Source organism: Pipra filicauda, unplaced genomic scaffold (assembly GCF_003945595.2).
Source record: "Pipra filicauda isolate LSUMZ 115617 unplaced genomic scaffold, ASM394559v2 scaffold3_size10097308_pilon, whole genome shotgun sequence".
Taxonomy (NCBI): domain Eukaryota; kingdom Metazoa; phylum Chordata; class Aves; order Passeriformes; family Pipridae; genus Pipra; species Pipra filicauda.
Genome location: NW_024104532.1, coordinates 9,648,692 through 9,662,085, shown reverse-complemented (window position 1 = coordinate 9,662,085; position 13,394 = coordinate 9,648,692). Strand labels below are relative to the sequence as shown.

The 13,394-nt window shown below is 49.6% G+C and overlaps 1 protein-coding gene across 4 annotated transcripts in view; it reads left to right on the top strand.

Moving 5' to 3' along the window:
- Positions 1 to 13,394, top strand: part of NRG2 (neuregulin 2) — a 159,339-nt gene that overhangs the window by 126,254 nt on the left and 19,691 nt on the right. For 2 of the 4 annotated variants that reach the window (XM_039385206.1, XM_039385205.1), the window contains exons 4-5: positions 1,993 to 2,113; positions 11,610 to 11,686. In XM_039385206.1, the coding sequence (XP_039241140.1) occupies positions 1,993 to 2,113; positions 11,610 to 11,686 (198 nt within the window). Of the gene's footprint in view, positions 1 to 1,992; positions 2,114 to 11,609; positions 11,687 to 11,939; positions 11,999 to 13,394 lie in introns of all 4 variants that reach the window. The other 2 variants (XM_039385204.1, XM_027726291.2) reach the window with 1 other exon arrangement.

Here is a 13,394-nt window from a genome sequence, read left to right as displayed (position 1 = left end):
AGGGCTCTGAGCACTTTGGGTCTTTGCTGAAGCATTTGCCATGTCTGCTGTGCAGAGCACTTTGGGACAGCTCGCTGTGCCCTGGGTGACTGTGAAAATACAGAGCCAGAGGCGATGGTTATTCAAGGCCAGGCGTGGAAACAGCTCTGCTCCGTGCACAGCCCCGCTGCTGCCAGACAGTGGGAGGCGTTGGCTTCCCTGTGGGAATGGAAGACAATGGAGTGGGACAATGCAGTGAGCTTGGCTCTGCCTTGAGCTGAGCACAGGTAACAGCGTGGGCTGCTCCAGCCCAGGGAGAAACTCCCCGTTTGGAGAAGCACTGACCCCAGGTGGGCAGAGAGTCCTAAAAGCAGGAGAGCCAGAACCAGCTTGTCTGGTTGCTCAGGTGCCAAGCATGACCCACATGTGAGAGGCTTCACGGGGTGCTGGGAGCCCTCCTTTACCTGGGAGAGCCTGGATGTGCCCAGCAGGTGGTGGGCTGGAGCCAGAGCATGGGAATGCACCCCTTGGCTCTGGTGGTGTGGGATACAGCCTCTGAGCATCTGCAAAGGAGGGATGAGCACAGGGGCTGCCTGAGGAGTGGGGAGCAGCCCCAGCTCCCTCCAGGGAAGGCTGTGTCTTGCCCTGCTGCTCCTCCTGTAGTTCTGAGTAGCTCCTGCCTGGGGCTCTGGTTCAAGCCTTCTTCCTCAAATCCTGTGTCAATGAGGAGTTCTGTCTCAGGAACGGGTCTGAAGTCACTGACCTCTCCATAAGGTTCATTTTTGCTTTGGAAAACAGGATGGAAGAGAGTATCTCCTCAGAAACCTTGATTGCAACATAAAAGGTGCTGGAAAGTAGGTAGTAGCCACACTGCTGGAGGTGTAACTGTGTTAGGGTCTGGGCAAGGTGGGTAGTCCAGGAAAGGGGACTATCTTTAATGATGTTAAGTATTCAGTCGTAAAAAACCAATGCTTTTGAGTGCCCAGCCCTTCTCTGAGTTATGTGAAGATGGGTCTGCATTTCCCAAAGCTGCTCAGCTTTTGTGACATGTATCAGTTGCTCTAACAAAAGGTTTTTGCCTTCTTAGAAACCTCTGTCTTACCTGTGGAGAATCTGTTTTGGGCTGTAAGTTTGTCTGAGTCATTCAGAGACAGGAATTACAGAGAAATTCTGCAGACTACCTTCAGGGTTTTGGTTTTTTTTTTTTGTAGCTCACATGTCCGGAAAGCTTCTCTCCAGAAAGAAATTTTAGATTTGGAAAAAGCACCTGTGTCCCAGGAAACTTGAGTCACACTGGCTGCCTCTCTCTCAGCGTGAACTGGGGCTGACTGACTTCTCCTGCTGAACTTCTGCTGGGTTGTTCCCAGCAGGACTTCTCCTGTTGGACTTCTGTCGTTGAGGCAGGACAGGGAAACACTCAGAAAATGGGAGGGAGAAATGGAGCTGATCTTGCTTGTGTTAGACCTGCTCCTGGGACAAGGATGGCACTTGCTTCTGGCTCTGAAAACTTACTCCCTCCCAATGATATGAAGCAGTGCAATGTCCTCTTCAGTATCTCTGCACCTCAGTCCAGTATCATGATGTGCTCAGGACTCAGCAGCAGGTCACCACGAGTCTGTGACTCTCCAGTACATCTTTCTCTTGACCTGCTGCCTGCCTGATGTCCCAGGGTTCTGAGCACAAGGGGAGGGCAAGCAGAGGTGGGAAAGGGGCACTCTTCCCTGCAGCTTGCCAATAAGATGACCTTGCCCTGACATGCTGGCCGCTCAGAGGAAGATGTGCCTTCAACTCCTCACTCACTTGGCCAGTTTTTCTGGAAAAGGAAAGGTCAGGTTGCAGCCCCAGGACCCGGAGAGGTGAAGGTGGGTCTGAAGGCACAGGCCGAGGTTTGTCGCTCTGGGGTTTTTACTTTGGCAAACAAACTAGCTGAAAACCATCTGAGGAAGCAGAATTGCCCAACAAAGGAAATAACAATATATCCTTTTTTGTGTGTGTTTTTGTTTTCCCCTGCAGTAACCACAACTCTCTCCTCCTGGTCCGGGCACGCCAGAAAATGCAACGAAACAGCCAAGTCCTATTGTGTCAATGGTGGGGTGTGCTACTACATCGAGGGGATTAATCAGCTGTCGTGCAAGTAAGTGAGTGGAGTTCTTGTGTCAATATGGAAACTACTTGGCTGGGGGAGAGGAGACCTTTGTGCGACTGCCAGAAGAGCAGGAGCTCTGAAATCCTCCTGGCAATTGCAGTTTGAGCTGTGCAGGTTCAGAAGGGGACACAAGAGGGGCAGGGGTGGGGGGGGTGAGGATTTGTATTTTCCTCTTTTTGTGTGTGTCTCACTGTTGACTTTTCCTGGATTTTCTTCCTCTAAGGATATGTTTGTCCTGGCTGTTTCTTTTCCCCTCTTTTCCCTTTCTCCTCTGCAGCTTCAGGGAAACTTGGGTCCCCTCTCCTCTGTGACTGGAGGTGGTCCCTTGCTGGGACCTATCCTTTACCTCTCCTATCTGTATCTCCTGGGCCCAGGTTTAGCACACAGCTCTTCACCCCTCTGTGCTGCTTTGTGGCCACTGCAAGTTGTTTATTTCTCCCCTTTAAACCTGCAATAAAAAAACAAAGACACACATTATGTTATCCTTATGAAATTTCTTGAGGAGGTTGAAGTGGGGCTGCATAGTCTGAGGGATGTGGAATGGGATGTGAGACTTTTTCCCCTCTGGTTCACAGCCAGAAAGCCCAAAAGCATCTCACCCCTCAACCCCCCCAAGCCTAATAGTGACTGAATAACTAGTGCAGTCTGGTTGCCAGTGCTGGGCATGTAGGTACCCAGAGCACACCTGTACCTGCCCCTGGGCTCCTGCAGAGTGAGCATGAGGTGGTGCCCTGGATGTGCATTCACTGAGCAGATGGAGCCAGCTTCTGAGCTCTCCTGGTGACCCAGGCATCCCTGTGCCCAGCTTGGAGAATCCCAGAGCTGACAGTTTTCTCCCTGTGTGGCCCAGAGACCTCTGCATGGAGACACACAGCCAAAGGTGTGTGACAATCTGTGGATGTCAGCCCAGCACCACTGCCACTGAGTGATGTGATGCTCACCACACACCTCAGCTCCTCAGGCCTTGAAGGACACAGCTGAACAGAACCATCATCCTGGAAGGCTCGTGGGCTGGATCACAATGAGCGCAACTTCTCCCTCCTCCTTCTCCTCCAGTGCAGGGCCAGCTGTAGTGGAAGGACAGGGGATGAACAGCATCTTCCAGTTCTCCCAGACTTGCCCCTTTAGGCATTTAAAGAGCTGGGTAGGGCAGAAACCAGAAGCTGTGGTCTTCCACATCTCCTGTGTGTGTGAGGGGAGAGCAGCCCTTGGACACAACAGCCCTGATCTTCAGGGGAGTTGTCTCTGCCATTAACTTCTTGTGCCACTGTAGGCTCACCTTGCCCATGTTCCCCACAGGAAACATGGGGAAAGCCCCATATGATGAAATAAAGTCACAGCCACTATTCTCGTGTAGCTGTAGCCCCAGGAAGCCCCAGCAATTCCAGTCATTCCATTCTGGGAAGGGCTTGAAGCCTGGAGGAGTGTGTGAATCCATAGCTCTATCTGTAAGCAATGTAGTCATGCCAAAAGCATGAATTTCAAGGCTATTTCTTTTGGGAAGAACTTGAATCCAGATCAAGACTTTTCAGACAGGATCAATTTCTAACTGCAATAAGTTACCCGAACTCCTGCCATATGTAAAAATCAGTTTTTCCTAACAAAGGATAGATGTGGGAGTCATCAAGTGTCTTCAGCAGGCAACTCCAGCCTCATAAGCAACAGCCTGCCTTCCAACCAGGTTGCTCTGACAGCTGATGAACAGAGGGAAAGCTCAGTGACGGATTCCATTAAGATTTTATGTGCCACACAAAACAGACCTAATTATTTCATATCATTTGAAAGCCTGGATTCCTTGCTTTGGCAAAATGATTTCCTTTTCTGATGAGTTCCAAGATACCACTTGCTAAAAGCAGATGGCCACTGAACAGATGTGTATGAAAGGGCAGGAAAGAGTTACCCAAATGTGAAGATCTGCACTGTCACTGCTCATCTGCCAGAAAAGATGACTCCGTGTTCACAGGAACCCAGGGGACCCAAGTGCCTTCTACATGGCACAGTCATTCCTCATCTTACTGCTTGAGAATGTTCATTCTCCTTGGGTGTTTTTATCATTGAATCACAGACTGAAGATAAGAAATCCTGGCTTTTGAAGTGGTGTAACTTTAGAGTTTCTGGATTCCAGAGGGCGACAGTTATTGGGGAATGCAGAAGCCTTTGAACTGAACATAGTGTTTCCCATAAAATGGCTCTCCCAATGACATGGATGATTCTCGGGAGGGGCTGCTGATGGATAAACAGACTTCACCTCTGTCTGCCTGCAAACCTGGCAAAGTGCTGACAATGTTCCACGGCTTCCTCGTTGCACCAAGATAGAAGACCTGCTGCTGTGGTTTGTGAAAGATGCCATGATGCAGCCTCGGAGGAGAAAGGAGAGGAGGCAAAGATGCAGGTTTGACCTGCATTTCTGATCTCTGTAACACTGACCTTGGTCCTCCAGCCTCCCTGTGCCTCTGAGACAAGAGCATGGAGGAGATTGGTAGGTCCCTCTGCTCACAACCTCTTCAAAGGCCTTAGAGATAAAATGAGCAGCTTCAGCCAGGAACAACCTGTGTGTCCACGTGCTGTTTCCACTTTGCTCTTCTGATTAGAGTCAGCAGGGACTTGGGGGATCTTCTGGACCCCCTGTGCCAGCTTGCAGCCCTCCTTCACCAGGTGCTAAGGGGATTCTAGCTCCCCAGCACCAGCCTTTCCAATGCCAACCATCAGAAGTTCAGTGTCCCTTTTTGTTACCTGCCACCATCTTTCCTGGAGTGGATTCCATTGTTTGCAGCTGTCCAGAAGCACAGAATATGCTTCCTGTAGATGTCCCCTCTGGCAGTCTGGAGCAAAAAGAACAGCTGAGTTCTCACATAATTTCTTCTCCTGAAGTGGTTCATGCTTGATTTGTTGCAGATATCGACTAAATTGGCAGCTGGCCTTTTATTATTATTTTATAACAGGCTTCCCAGAAACGTGTTCCTCCTGGTCTTTTAAATTCTCAGGAAAAAAGTATTTGCTTGTAATCCCACCTCCTCCCTCCCTTTTCAATGCACTTCAGCTAGACCTTGACAATGGTCTTCCTTTTTTTCACCAAGGAAGAACCCAGAAAGGATTTGGAGCTGCTCCAGAAATTGTGTCTTTTTTGGATTGTGTTCTTGCATAATTTTGTCCTTGATTTGAAGTAAGTTCTGCACATGGTGGTGTCAAAGGAAACCTGAACATAAAACAATCTGTGCTGTTATCCTGACTCTGCAAACAGACCACTTGGAAGTTGGATAGGAGAAGTGGGATCTGCCTCAGATATTGTACAAATTTTCGGCATAAACCTGGGAAATGACTGAACCACACACATACAGAACTGACTCCTCAGCCCCTGTAAATTAACAAGCTCCAGGCTCTCGACAGGAAGAATTTCTTGACCCTTTTCCAGACCATTTTGCTCGGAGAGGCCTTATGAGTTGGACTGGTTTCTCACCAGAACTGTAGGGAAGAGGAGAGTCTGAGTAGAGCAAATTCCAGTGCCTGCAGAAGGGATGCACACAAGCAAGTCTCAGTGCTTTGAGCTGGTCTGAGACACAGGGCAGTGGTGACTGGTTTGTTGTGTCCAGATGAACACAGGTTTGGGATGACTGACAGCTGCTGGTCTTGGGTCTGCCTCCTTCCTGGAGCCCACTGGGTTCTTGGTACAACCCGGAGTAGCTTGAGGCTGTTCTAATCTTTTATTGCTGGTTCCATGGCCACAGGGCTGTGCTAGTGTGTGTATCACAACAGAAATGCTCTTCTTCCCAGTTAGGTCTTGGCACACATTAGGTACAGTTGGGGTCTTCCCAGCCAAACAAAGAAAGCCAAGTCTCATCATTCCACTTAAATGCTCTTCGTGACTCTTGTGTGTGATCAGAGGTGACTGGAACCCTGAGCCAGGATCTTGCATGGGATCAGCAGACTTAAACAATGCTACAGAGCAACACCCCCTTATCATTTTGGACCAGGAGTCAAGCTGAAGGATTTACAAATGCTGACAGATAAACAGGCTTTCTGGGTTTGAGGTGACAGCACTGCATTACGTGAGGGAGTGAGGTCAGAGCACCTCAGGCGAAAAGTGTAAGTCAGAGAGAGAACAAAACCCAAAACAAAGCAAAAGAGAAAAGATCAGTTCATTTCTGAACTAGTTGATGTATCCCAGCCACCAGTTTTCAAAATCACACGTTCACCTCCTCCATGTATATTGCTGCCTGCAGATTTTCTCAGGAAAGGGAAAGGTCATTCAGGAGGGTTAGCTATGCTGGCAGCTTTGGCATGTTTTTCCCAGAGCTCCATCCAAAGGGGTGAACATCAGGCAGATCTCCTATAGCCATGGCTTGCTCAGTTCTCCTGCAGTGCCCAGAGCTGTGCCACCCCTCCCTGTGGCATTTGGTGCTCATTGCACAACCACAGGGATGTCACTTTGCCATGGATATACGAGCACTTCTGTGGGGAGGTGTTGCAACGCCCTTGGAAATGCAGAGCCCTCAGTGTTGAGCTAGGGGTGAAAATCTCCACATCCTGTTCCAAATCCCCTGAACCAGCCAGGACTCGTTCCTTGCGTTTTTCGTGCTGTTTATCTTGGGTGACGACATCAGGTGCCTTCTCAGGTTCAAGTGGCCCGTCTGTGCATCCTGTTCACTGTGTCCTGTTTAATGCACATGTAGCTGTATCAGACCCTCGAGCCCCATCAGAGTGTGGAAGCTGATCCTGCAACTCCAGGGCTCGGTGAAGACAACGGCGCAGAGCCCACGGCGCTGTTGCCCTCACCGAGCCCGGCAGTGGATGTCCCTGAGGTTTGGACTCCACTGCACAGCAAACATGCCTTGATTAGCTGCTCTGGATAAGGCCTCTGCATTTATTCTGGTTGCTTTCTTTTCTTCCCATCAGTGGTTTTGTGGAGTCCAGCCTTTTGGGGCTCTCCAGAGCCTGATCATCTGGGACTGGTCAGGGGACAATGACAGAACTGTCTTCTTTTTCAGCCCTTTGCACAAAAAAGCAACATGCTTGAAACATTTTTTTTTTCCATTTGCTTACATCAGTGCATTGTGTCCTTCTGCTACAGCTTCTCCTTATCCCATTATTTTGAAGCACCTGCTCATTCACATTCTTCTGTAACATGGATTGCTTTATGAGACCTGCCAAATTTGGCATATTATTATTAGGATCTAGGGAAGCAAAGGAAATGTGCCGACCCTTGCAATATTTAGATCAACAGCTGGGCAGTAAAAGTTTTACTTCCATCAGGAACCTTATGATAATGATGTTATCAACTAATAGTAGCAAATAATAATTAACAATCATTATTGCTCTGCCCTGATAAAGGGCAAAATGTCAAAGTTTCTCAATTTTCTGAAATAAGTGCTCTGCAAACAACATAGAAATGGGTCCTTCAAACCATTTTGGTTTGTACTTTTTGAGATGCTTTATCTGGCTAATCATCTTACTGCATTTTTGTTACCATGGAAATATTTCACTGCAATTCACCCTGAACCCAAGAGCAAAACTTTGTGGATGTTTTGGAGGTCTCAAGGTCAAAGTTGAAAGAATCAGACATTTTCCAGCAACAACAGAAAACAGAATCTGGACAGAAAAATCCCTGACCAGTTTTACAAATGGCATTTGCAAGTAAGTCTGAGATGTGGCAATCAGGAGCAGAGGGATGGAGTTAAGCCAGGGCAGTTTTAGGGTTCTTGACTCTGGCTGGAGAAGGGACAAGGTGCTGTCTGCAAGAAGTTGGTGCAGCCTTTTCTTTCCCCAGGACTGTTCCTGCAGACACATCCTTGTCCTTTTCCCTTGGCCTTTGAGGAGAGACCCATTTGGCCTCTCTGACAGCAGTGAGGGGACAAGAAACTCCAAAGGTTATATTTGCAGGAATGGTCCACCAGGTGTGTAGTCCCTGCAAGAGCTTTCCAAAGAAGGAGGGACTCTGTTTTTCTGGGAGATCCAGACAAAATCTCTTGGCCTGGGATCAAATGTGCAGGAAGAAGGATGCCATGATCAAAGACCATCTCATGGCTCTCAACTTTGGTGAGCCTGGACTTTAGTGTATCCCTCACTGAAGGAGAGCTGCCCAGAAGCCCTTACCACTGGCAACAGATTCTGCATGCAGAATTCATTGCTCTTCCTGTCTGGACTGGGAGACTCGTGTACCGTGCATGCTGGAAATTTCTTTCCTAGAAGTCACATCTGGAGCTACAGTGATAAATAACAAATCATCTTCACCAGCCTAGAAGTACGAGGCAGCTAAAAAGAAAGTAACCAAAAACACTGCATGGTCTCAGAGGTCTCCTGGTCACTGTTTCTGCCTGCAGCCTTCCTTATGAGGAGCCAGAACCCAGGTCCACCAGAGCGGCACTTGCGCCTCAACACTTTGCACACTAGTTTGGAAGGTGACAGAAGGTGCTCCTGTCCATGAGGGCTTTTTTTCCTGTCACTGTTCCCAGTGCTGATTCACTAGTAACTAAAGATGAAAAGCCTGAGCTGTCCTAGACACAGAGAAGACAGTTATCTACTGCCTTCTGTCTAGAAAGCTCTTCTCCCCACCCACGCTCTGCTGCCTGCAGAGATCTGAAGATGGGCTATATGGTAGCTGTCATGGCATCAAAGCTTCTTTGACACCTTTCTGTTTTGCTTTTTCATGTGTCACCAATTTCTTTCTCTGGGTTTTTATTTCCTTCCGCCCGTTTTCACTGTTATTTTCAGTCTTTCCTTAAGGACACACAGCCTTGGTCGCGCTGGATTCCCAGCCTTGGCTCACCTCTTGCAGACGAGCAAGTTTTTAGCACCTGAGACAGTTTTAGCTTGTTTCAGACAAAGCACCCCTTTTTGGGGTGGGTGGGAGGTTTGCTTCATTCAGCAGCAGCCCTGAGGACCTTCAGTGTGCTCACAACACACATGAAATCTCAGATCCCAGGAAAACGGGAAGCACGTTGCAAGCTAAACTGGGTTCCTTCAAAGACTGTGAATAAGTTCCTGACTCTGCCAGTGGTGATGAGTAAACTTCAAAAAGGATTGGGAAGACACCTTCTATTTTGGATGCCTTCATCAAACCCCAGTGCAGTCTCTTGAAGGTTTCTCCAAAGTCCTGCTTCCCTAGGGATGTCCTTGTGAGTATGTGCCACCCAAGCTGCCTCAGGTTTGTGCTCTTTGATTGCCAGTGGGGCATCTTCTTCACTTCCCAGCACCAGCTTCCTCTGCTTCATCACTGGGAAAGTCAAGAGGCCTCATGTCTGATGGTCACCCCTTGGGCTGGGCTTTCCTTGGCAGCTGAAATGACATTGCTGGTTGTGTCTCTCTTTCCTGTGCTCCAAGATGAATGTCCAAGAATGAGAAAAGAGAGGGAATTTTTTGAAGATATTTGCCTGACTAGGTAGTCAAATTTCCAGTTTTGGAAGTGACTTGTGTACTGAAGTGTCTGGCTGGGGAGCTCAGTGCTGCCCAATGCAGAGCCATGCCCTCGAGGTCACCCAGCACACTCCCACATGGACATGTCCCAAAAAACAAATGCTGTCTAACACAAAAACCAGATTTAGCCATGGGCAGTGAAGGTGCACCGGGGTTTTTTTGCACAGTGCAGACCCTCCAAAACTGCAGTGAAATCCAGCAAGAAATCAAGTGTCAAAACCGGGTCGACCATTCGGGGCTTTCCAAAGGTTGCTTCTGTGAGAGGGATAGCAGGTGGAATGTTCCGTGGACCTGGAAAACCCTGCCTTGAAGAACTGGGAAATGGTTCTTTAGGAAAGGACAGGTTTGAAGTTGTGGAGGTGTTGAAGTCCAGAAGGACAATAGATGGAGAGATTATGCAGCCTTTAACTGGCTATATCTTCTCCTTGGATCATGCAGGATTCAGAGGTGCGTCTTTACACCTTGCCCTGCCTCATGCTCAGCCATCTGGTGCCTCCTCAGGCCCATTCCAGACCACAGCTGGGTCTCACCTCTCCCATTTGGGAGTGTGTATCCCTGCAGGCCTGACTGGTGGGCTGGTGTACCCCTGGTCTGTACGGCCGAGACCCCCCAGTGCTCCCTCTCATCTCCTGACCCAGATCAGTGTATGTCCATTGTGAGGTACAACTGTTAAAAATCAAGGTGTTCTGCACACAGCCCTGAACCTGGGCTTGGGCCTGGATCTGCCCTGCTCCATCCCACCACATGGACAGGTTGCCTGACACTGTGTCAAGGCTGCTCTGGCCTCTTACTGTGCTTCACAGCCCAGGGGCTGAGCCACTGACATCAGACTTGGCCTCTGCTCCATGTGCTCTTTGCTGAGGTGTCTTTCAGTCCCTTCCTTGTTGAGCAGTTGCAGAGCACTGAGGGACAGCACTGAGGGACAGCGAGACCTTGTGGGTGACAGCTGAGACCCAGGAAGGTCTGACATGTACAAGGTGCAGAGTGTGCAGCTCCACTTACCCTGGGAAGCTGGAAAACAGATGTTAGGATGCTATGAAGAGAAAACCCTCCTAAGCTCAGAGGAGGGAGAGGCTGGTTGAGAAGGGAGTGAGTTGTGGGACAAGCAGGTGAGAGCTGGGACTTGAAGAAAGCTGGGGATACTTTGCGGGACTCTCCAAGGAATCCAGAAGAAAAGATGTGAAGTGAGGGAGAGAGACAAGTGCCTGGGGGAGAATTATTTGACCACTCAAGGCTGGGCTCCCACTGCATCCCAGCTTCACCTGCAGCTGTGGTGGGACACGACACAGAGGGTGCTGGTGCTGCTGCACCTTCCTGGACCCTGCCCATGTCCCTGGGCTCCCAAAACATGGCTCAGCTGGGGGGATACTCATGGGCTGCTGCCTGTGCCTGGTGTCCTTCATCTGCAGGGCACCTTCCCTGCCACTGCAGCATCATTCCAATGTGGAACTGGTGGCCATGAGTTGGCACATCCTGACCCATCAAGTGACACTGGCTGGGACACCCTGAGGGAGCCTCGCAGCTGGACAGCTTGTGACACCTCTTTGGCTCAGCTTTCTTCTCTGTCCCTTTCTCTCTGTTAACACAGAGACTCTGCACATGCTTTCTCTCTACCTGCCACGTAACCCTTTTTCCCTGGAACACCCCTGGATATTTCTGGGGTGATAACAGGGACACACTTTCCGTACCCAACGCTCGCTGTCGCCTGAGCAGCCACTCACTGCTCTGTGGTGCCTCTTGTCAGTCTTGTCTAGAGAGCAGCTCCTTGGAGTCTCTGAAAGCAGCATCCAGCCCATCTCAATCTTCCTGCCAGCTGGTGCTTCTAGCAGGTGAGAAGGAAGGAGGCAGGCAGAGCAGGACAGGGCAGAAGGGTTTGGTGCCTGCTTGAAGGCCCAGGTCAAAGCCAGAGCTGGAATACTGATGTTTGCAGGTGCCTGGTTAAAGCAAAGCAGAGACTAAATACACCTGTAAAGCCTTTATTTTTTTTCCATTCATCACAATGCACTTTTTTTTATTTCTGACCTCAAGAACTGTGCCAGACATGTTCTGTGATTTCTCCCCTTTTCCCCTCCAGATGTCCAAATGGATTCTTCGGACAGAGATGTTTGGAGAAACTGCCTTTGCGATTGTACATGCCAGATCCTAAGCAAAGTATGTTTGAAGACAAAAAAATGCACCACACTCCTTAAAACCTCCCGGGCACAGCGGTGGATGTAGAATGGTCTAGTCAGGGATGGCTGTTGGTGTCAGCTTTGGGCTAGGGCTTAGGGCTGCAGGTAAGGGTGAAGGCTGAGAGCAGACGGATAGAAGCCATGCAAGGGACCTGAAGGGGCCTCAGTTCAGCCTGTTTGGGTGTCATTTTGCTATCTTGTTTCTCTCTTTCTGGTTTTCTCTCTTCCGGTAGGTGTCCGATCGAATTCACAGGAGACCGGTGTCAGCATTTCGCAATGGTCAGCTTCTCCAGTATGTCTCTTTCTACTTCTCTCTCTCCCTCGTTGTTGTAGCTCTGTGTCATGTCCTTAAAGCAGGTTCTTCTGTTCTCCAAGAGCCCTCTCCCTGCCTTGTGCGCTCCCAGCTCTGCTTGGCCCCAAGAGGAGCTGTGACCGTGGCCAAGAGGAGGACTGGGGGCTCTTGTTGTCTCCCTGTTTGTTGGAATGGGCTCTGCTTTCATTTCTGATTGAACTGAACGCTGCTTGCTCTTCTCAGGCAAAAGGCAAACGAGGCCCAGGGTTATGTGGTGGGCGTGCTGTGTGAGACAAGCTGTGTGTGGAGCTGTGCCTGCCAGCACTGCTGTCCCGAGACACTGTGCTGGGCAGGGCAGGAGATGTGTATTTTCCTGTCACTCTTTGGGGATGGCAAGTGAGTCTCCTTGTACCAACGGAGGAAATCACAGCGAGGGTGTGACTGTAATGAAATCACTTCACAGTCTGTGACCCAGAGGTTACACTGGTGGCTGCCACTGCCTCAGGGCTTCCCACGCCTCAGTGTCACGCAGGATACAGGCTAAACCTGCCAGCTGGGCATGTCAAGGAGTTCTCCATCCCTCCTGGACATGGAGATGTTCCTGTCTCTCCCAGGGGGTTGGTCAGCCTTGCAAGCTGGGTTGTGTCTCACTGCAGTGACCAATACCTTAACATATTCAACAGCTGTAAAGAGCCTTTGCACTTAATGCTCCCCAGTTTCTAGTTTCCCGTTCCTACAGATCTCATAGACATCATCAGCTCATTTTGGTCAAGGTGGATAATTTTTCCGGGTCCTTATTCAGACAGTGTCCCAGCATCAGTGGGATCCTGGTCTGGGTAAGGACTGACCTGAAAGGAGGCACAGTTATGGTGCAGGAAATCAGCCACGGTGATCCTGGCTGTGCCCCCATCCTGTGACCCTCCCTGTAACCCATCCTGTCTCCATGCTGGCCACTTGGACCACCACAAGTGGTGGGTTTAAAAAGAGGCTTTTCAAAAAGAGCCACGAAAGAGGCTTTAATTAGTGGGAACCAGAGGAGAAATGCCTCTTCAGGATAACTCCTTGATTGCCAGTACCCCTCTCCCACCGCTCTGTGAGGAATCCTGCAGTTCCCATCCTGAACTGGCAGTAGCAGGAGTCTCATTAGCACGTGCTAATAGCTGGCAAGTGCTCAAATTAAACTCCCTTCCGTGGAGCATACAGACAAATGCAAATGGACTTCATGAGGCCCTTGGGACAGCTCGATGTTTTTACGTTTCCTTTTGTTCCAAATTGGCCTCCGAAGCTGAAACCTCCATTGATTTATCCTCCCAGGCTCCAACATCCAAGCAAGCTCTCTCTAAAACGACAAAACAAAATGTTCTGGTTTGATCTTTCACGTGGTGCAGAAGGGTTT